Raw genomic sequence first — 7,481 nt, 5'->3', positions numbered from 1 at the left:
CTGAGCAATGTGAATCTCGTGAGCGTATAGTATGTTTGATGATTTTGCAACTCAAGTGCCTGCATTTAAAGAAAAATCATGAGTTTTGTAAAGAGGGGAGGTTAGTTCGTATTCCCGCTGGTTCTGCTTGACCTACTCGGCTCCGTTCCGATGATGTTGGGCGTATCGTTGGGGTAGTGTTGCTAAACGAAGCAACTTTGGTAACAGACATGCATGATTTAGTAAAGAAATGTGACAATAAATACATTATTAAGAATAGTTTTCTTTAGATGAACTGACAACGGTGACGTAGTCCAAGATACTACAATTTCTCTCGCTCCGGAATTTTGAGGTTTCTCCTCAAAATTTTGCCCCAGTTTACCGGGTTGCTGCTTCCGATGGCTTCTTGCGTCGAATGGCTGAAATCACTTCGGAATTTTGAGGGTCCTCCTCAAAATTCTGCCCCAGTTTCCAATAGCGGGGGGAAATGAAAAATTTTATTGAATTATGACCGAACCCATAGGGCTGCCTACGTATCCCCTCTTAAATGGGAATCAGGTCAGGCGTAGTTCAAATTACATCATATGAGGAAAGCATAAAAGTCACACATAGAATTGTTTCACTGCATCTGAATTGATCGGCTTCGGCCAAACTTCACCGTCCATTTCTGCAAGTATGAGGGCTCCTCCGGTTAGAACCCGGTGAACCATGTATGGACCCTACCAGTTGGGAGAGAACTTCCCTTTGGCTTCATCTTGATGCAGGAAAATCTTCTTTAACACCAGCTACCCCGGTGTAAACTGTCTCGGCTTGACTCTTTTGTTGAAGGCTCTGGCCATTCTATTCTGATAGAGTTGACCATGTCAAACTACATTCATTCTCTTTCTGTCTATAAGAGCTAGCTGCTCGTAGCGACTCTCTACCCATTCTGCATCGTCAAGTTCGGCTTCCTGTATGATTCTTAAGGAGGGAATTTCTACCTCGGCGGGAATGACTACTTTTGTACCATAAACCAACATATAGGGAGTTGCCCCGGTTGATGTGCGGACTGTGGTGCGGTATCCCAACAAGGCAAATGATAACTTCTCATTCCACTGCTTGTACTTTTCTATCATCTTCCTCAGTATCTTCTTGATATTTTTATTGGCGGCTGCTACAGCTCCGTTCATCTAAGGTCTGTAAGCTATAGAATTCTTTTGTTTGATCTTGAAGGTTTCACACATGGCTTTCATCAGGTCGCTTTTGAGATTGGAACCATTATCAGTGATGATTGACTCCAGAATTCTGAACCGACAAACAATACGGTCGCGGACAAAATCTGCTACTACTTTCTTAGTCACTACTTTGTATGATGTTTCTTCAACCCATTTGGTGAAATAATCAATTGCCACTAGAATGAACATTTGCCCGTTTGATGCAGCAGGCTCGATAGGTCTGATAACATCCATTCCCCAAGCGGCGAACGGCCATGGCGAGCTTGTTGCAGTGAGCTCGTTTGGAGGCACCTTTATCATGTTTGTATGTATCTGATAGCGATGGCATTTTCGTACATACTAGATGCAATCCATTTCAATAGTCATCCAAAAATAACCAGCTCGGAGTATCTTCTTGGCTAAGGCAAAGCCGTTCATATGCGGACCACAGGTCCCTGCGTGAATTTCCTCCAATAGCCTGGATGCTTCCTTTGCGTTGACACACCTTAATAACCCTAAATCAGGAGTCCTCTTATACAGGATTCCTCTGCTATGGAAGAAGTTGTTAGATAATCTCCGAAGTGTGCATTTCTGGGTAGGATTTGCGAGTTCTGGATATTCTCCTTTCGTCAAATATTCCTTGATATCATGAAACCAATGTTTTCCGTCTACTTCTTCTTCTACATGAGTGCAGTAAGCTGGATGATCATAGATCTTTACTGGAATAGGATTAATGAAGTTCTGGTCTAGGTGTTGTATCATGGATGATAGGGTAGCCAATGCATCAGCAAATTCATTCTGAATTCTGGGAACACTCTATCTTTGTGAACCTTTTCCTCAAGTCCTGTACATGATGCATATAAGGGAGTATCTTGGAGTTTTTGGTTGCCATTTTTCTCGGACCTGATGTATAAGCAGGTCTGAATCTCCGATCACTAGCAATTCCTGAATGCTCATATCAATGGCCATCTTGAGACCTAAGATGCAGGCTTTGTACTCGGCCATGTTGTTGGTGCACGGGAACCTGAGCTTGGCGAATACAGAATAATGTTGACCGGTTTCTGATACTAGGACTGCTCTTATGCCAACTCCTTTGAAATTTGTTGCTCCATCGAAAAACACTCTCCAACCGTCATAGGATTCTGTAATGTCTTCTCCTATGAAAGATACCGCTTCATTAGGAAAATACGTCTTTAGAGGCTCGTATTCTCCATCCACGGGATTTTCAGCAAGATGATCTGCTAGTGCTTGTCCTTTGATTGCCTTCTGAGTCACGTAAATAATGTCAAATTCACTCAGCAGGATTTTCCACTTGGCTAGCTTGCCAGTAGGCATGGGCTTCTGAAAGATGTACTTCAAAGGATCCATTCTTGATATGAGATAAGTAGTATAGGTACAGAAATAATGCCTCACCTTCTGAGTTACCCAAGTCAGGGCACAACAGGTATGTTCCAATAGAGAATATCGAGCCTCGTACGGGGTGAATTTCTTGCTGAGATAATAGATGGCCTGCTCCTTTCTTCCCATTTTATCATGCTGCCCCAGAACACAATCGAAAGCTCCATCTAATACTGCAAGGTAGAGTAATAGAGGCCTACCCGGCTCGGACGGGACCAAAACTGGAGGCGTTGATAGGTATTCCTTGATTCTGTCAAAGGCTTTCTAACAATCATCAGTCCATTTGGTAGCGGCGTCCTTCTTCAACATCTTAAAGATTGGCTCACAAATGACAGTGGATTGAGCTATGAACCGGCTAATGTAGTTAAGTCTTCCCAAGAAACTCATAACCTCTTTCTTGTTCTTCGGTGGTGGCAATTCTTGGATGGATTTGACCTTTGATAGATCCAGTTCTATTCCTCGATGACTCACAATGAACCCAAGTAGTTTTCCGACAGGAACCCCGAATGCACATTTGGCGGGATTCAGCTTCAAGTTGTACCTTCTTAGTCTGTTAAAGAACTTCCTCAGATCTTCCATGTGGTCATTGGCTTTCTTGGATTTGATGATGATGTCTTGTATATATACCTCGATCTCTTTGTGTATCATGTCATGGAAAATAGCAGTTATGGCCCTCATATAGGTGGCCCCAGCATTCTTCAACCCGAACGACATCATCTTGTAACAATACATCCCCCACTGCGTAATGAAAGCCGTTTTCTCTGCATTTTCCTCATCCATCCATATCTGATGATACCTAGAAAAACAATCAACGAATGATTGCAGTTCATGCTTGGCGTAGTTGTCAATTAGAATGTGTATGTTCGGCAAGAGGAAGTCGTCTTTCAGACTGGCCCGATTGAGATCCCGGTAGTCGATACAGACTCTAACCTTCCCGTTATTCTTCGGCACTAGCACAATATTGGTTAACCATGTTGGACACTCTACTACCCTGAGAACCTTGGCTTTGACTTGCTTGATGACTTCTTCCTTGATTTTCAAACTCATGTCAGGTTTGAACTTCCTAAGCTTCTGTTTTACTGGTGGACATGTCGGATCAGTTGGTAGTTTGTGAGCTACAATAGATGTACTAAGACCAGTCATGTCATCATAAGACCAGGCAAATATGTCCTCATATTCATTTAGAAAATCCGTGTACTCTTTTTTTCTGATGGTGATAGATGAACGATGATTCGTGTTTTTTTGACATTTTTTGTGTCCCCCAGGTTGACAATCTCAGTTTCGTCCAGGTTAGACTTAGGTCTATTCTCAAAATCATCAACCTCTTTAAAAACCTCTTCTGGTATATCATCTTCTTCTGAGTCCATATCTGTTCATTACGTTGCCTCGTTGCACGTCATAATCATCGGTTCATCAAGATAAGTAATAGTAATGCTGTGTGAATAAAGTAAACGATAAATTTAATAAGAGCAAGATTTATAAGAAACTGAAATGCTTTGATAAGTTTTTATAACTGTTTTGAACATTGGAGCTCTTATTTCAATATTAAAAATGCGGAAAGAAAGTCAATTAGCAAAAAAATAAAGATAATGCATGGTGCTTTGTTCAGCCTTGCTACCCCGAAGCTTTCCGAGCCCTGGTGGTTCTGATGGACCAATTGTTGAGGTGTGCTCCTCAGCTCACAGCTTGTATAGAAGGTCTTTCCTCCCCCTCCTCCTCGAAAATGACACAACAGTCCATATTATCATCTTCCAAAAATAAATTCCTCATCACCGCCAGTGCTTCCTCTTCTCCCGACCCATATATGACATTGGCAGGCTGGAAAGTCTGTTCCAATCAAGGTATTGGATGCTCTAGTAGGTAGTAGGGACTACGCCATGGTGGCGACCAGTGGTTGAATTCCTCCCAAGTGTATTCATATCCCAAATCGAAAGTGATACCGTGTTTCTTCAACTTGATAAGCTTAGCGATTCCTTGGAGATTCTTGCCAAGTCCCTTTCTAGGTTCGTATCCACACCAATTCAGTATACTTTCAATTTTGTTATCCCACCATTTGTCCTTGTTCACGGCGTTGACTCGCTCAATGTGATGGTAGGTTTCTCTGCCTATCTTCCTTCTTCCTCCGATTGTTGGGATGATCTGGCGATTGTATATGGGATTGCTACCGTTGCCGTGAATAATTACCTCTTAGTGATTCCACTCGAATTTTACTGCTTGATGCAGAGTTGATGCCACAGCCCCAGCGGCATAGATCCAGGGCCATCCCAATAGCAAGTTGTAAGATGTTGGGACGTCTATCATTTGAAAATCAACGTCGAACCAGGTCGGTCCCATTTGCAGACACAAACTGATTTCCCCAATAGTGGACCTTTAGGATCCATCGAAAGCTTTGACATTGATGGCTCCATCCTTGATCTCATGCAGGCTCTTTCCCAATGTTTTGAGAGTCACCAATAGACAAATATTGAGGCTGGACCCTCTGTCAATCAGGACTCTGGTGATGAAATGATCTTCGCGCTGCACAGTGATGGGCAAGGCCTTGTTGTGGCTCAACCCTTCAGGTGGAAGCTCATCTTCGTGGAAAGTGATCTTGTGACTCTCCAATACGTGCCCCATCATGTTTGCCATTTCTCCTCCAATTATGTTGTTGGGTACATATGCTTCGCTCAGCACCTTAAATAAGGCATTTTTATGTGCGTCAGAGCTTTGTAGCAGACCCAAGATAGAGATCTGGGCTGGCGTTTTGTTCAAATGATCAATGACCGAATACTCTTTGGCTTGTATCTTCCTCTAGAGATCATCAGGCCCAGTTTCAGTGACAGTTAGTCGTCCAGAGGCCTGTTTACTGGACTCGGCTAGGTGTTCTGGGATATAAACCCTACCGATTCTTGTCATACCCTGTGCTTCAATTGCTTCTCCAGATTTGGTTTTCCCTTTCCTTCTTGCCTCGGCGGTGTAATCCCATGGTATGGCCTTTGGGTGGAATGGTGTTATGGCTATCATGGCCATCGGGATGGGTAACTTTGCCTTGGATGGTAACACAGCCACTTCGAATAGTACAGGTGTCTTTGGAGACCCAAACTCAACCTCAATAGTTCCTGGCATCTTTGCAGAAGAAGGTGCTTCGAATTCAAGTGGTATGAACATATCTACTTCAACGTTTACATAAGGCTAGATCTGGACCACTATCGGATTGAGTATGATCATTGGTTCCTTTGGCTCGTCACCTTCAGCAATCAATTTGATCGACCCTTTGGGGTCTCAATCGTCCTCTATCTTAATCATGTGAACGTCCCTACCCTTGTGGTCAGGCAGAGGGTTGTCGCGGACATTCAGAGCTGGCTCCTTTGCTATGATGATCCTGTTGTCAATCAAAGCTTGGATCTTATCCTTTAGAGAGAGGCACTCATCAATGGTATGCCCCTTCATGCTGGAATGGTATGCACAAGATTTGTTTGGGTTGACCCATTAGGAGGGGTTTTCGGGGTTTACGGTAGGGATGGGGGCGATGTAACCAAAAGCTTTGAGCCTTTCATACAGCTGGTCGATAGGTTCGGCAATGGCGGTATACTATTTGGGGGGTCTGCGGTCGATGTTTGGTCGTGGTCTAGGAACGTTTTGGCGGGTGGGAGGTGGTTGATAGTGAGAGGGTTGAGTATTGTAGGCTTGATAGACATGTGCGGGTTGGGAATATCTAGTCAAAGTGGGCTGACATGTGGGAGGTGGAGGTGATTGGTAAGTAGGTGGTGGAGTTTGGTAAGAGGGCGAGGGTTCTTTGTAATTTGGGGTAGGTTGATATGTGAGTGGAGGTATTGGGTAGGTTTGGTATTCAATTATGGACTTTGTTCTTTGTGCAACCATCACAGTGCTAACGTCCCTTTTCTTAGACGTGCCACCAGACTGTAGAGCCTTGTTGGTGGCCTACAAAGCTTCAAAGATAGTGACCATACCACTTTTGATACCTTCCTCGATCCTTTCCTCTAGCTTGATGATGTCGGAAATTTTTTGGTTTTCAATCAGCATTAACCTTTCATAGTATTGTGGGTCTTGAGCTCGGACGAAAAACCTGTTCATTTGTTCTTCTTCTAAAGCCGGTCTGACCTTAGCGGCTTCTAATCTCCAACGAGTAGCATACTTACGGAATGTCTCCGAGGAGTTCTTCTTTAAGTTCTGGATGTAGAACACGTCTGGTGCATTTTCCGCGTTGAACCTGGACCTGTCCATGAAATCGGATGCCATACTTACCCAATTTGACCACTTCCTAGGGTCTTGTTTGATGTACCAAGACAAAGCATCTCCTTTTAGACTTCTCATAAAGAGTTTCATGCGAATCTTTTCATCCATTCCTACTCTGACCAGCTTGTCGCAGTACGTCCTCAAATGGACTCTGGGATCCCTCGTGCCATCAAACATCTCGAACTTGGGAGGTTTGTATCCCTCAGGAAGTTCGACATCTGGCTGAATGCAAAGGTCCTCGTAATTCAGTCCCTCAATCCCCTTGCTTCCTTCGACACCCTGAACTGGGCTAGTCAGCTTCTTGAGTTCCGCGAATAGATTCTTGATAAGAGAGTCAGACTCCGGTGTGCTTGAAATAGGTTGAGTACAGTGTGGTGTGGTTTCCATATAGATGGGGGTGTTGTGGGGATGATCATTTGTGGAGTTTAGTGGTTCAGGAATGAGCAGTGGGGTATTATCTGAAGTGTGGCATGTGTTGCAGTGGTGATAGGGAGCAGGTTGGTTTTGTGGTTTCGGGATGCTTTGTGGGGTTTTGAGTGTTGGCAAAGTTGACATTTGGGGTAGTGAGGGAAAATGATAAATTTGCCAAGTTCCGAACTTGGTCCAGTTCTCCCTGAAACTTGAATAACTTATGTTCGAGCTGGGAGGCACTTTCCTTGGAAACCTAAATACCCA

The 7,481-nt window shown here is 43.9% G+C and overlaps 1 protein-coding gene across 1 annotated transcript; it reads right to left on the bottom strand.

The window, feature by feature from the left end:
• Positions 1 to 6,491: 6,491 nt before the first annotated feature.
• On the bottom strand, positions 6,492 to 7,193 carry LOC138883891 (uncharacterized). Its single transcript, XM_070164609.1, has one exon. The coding sequence runs from the start codon at positions 7,191 to 7,193 to the stop codon at positions 6,492 to 6,494; it is 702 nt and encodes a 233-aa protein (XP_070020710.1).
• Positions 7,194 to 7,481: the final 288 nt, after the last annotated feature.

This window comes from Nicotiana sylvestris, chromosome 12 (genome assembly GCF_000393655.2).
Source record: "Nicotiana sylvestris chromosome 12, ASM39365v2, whole genome shotgun sequence".
NCBI lineage: Eukaryota > Viridiplantae > Streptophyta > Magnoliopsida > Solanales > Solanaceae > Nicotiana > Nicotiana sylvestris.
The sequence above is the reverse complement of the archived record's forward strand: the minus strand, read 5'-3'. Positions and strand labels throughout refer to the sequence as shown.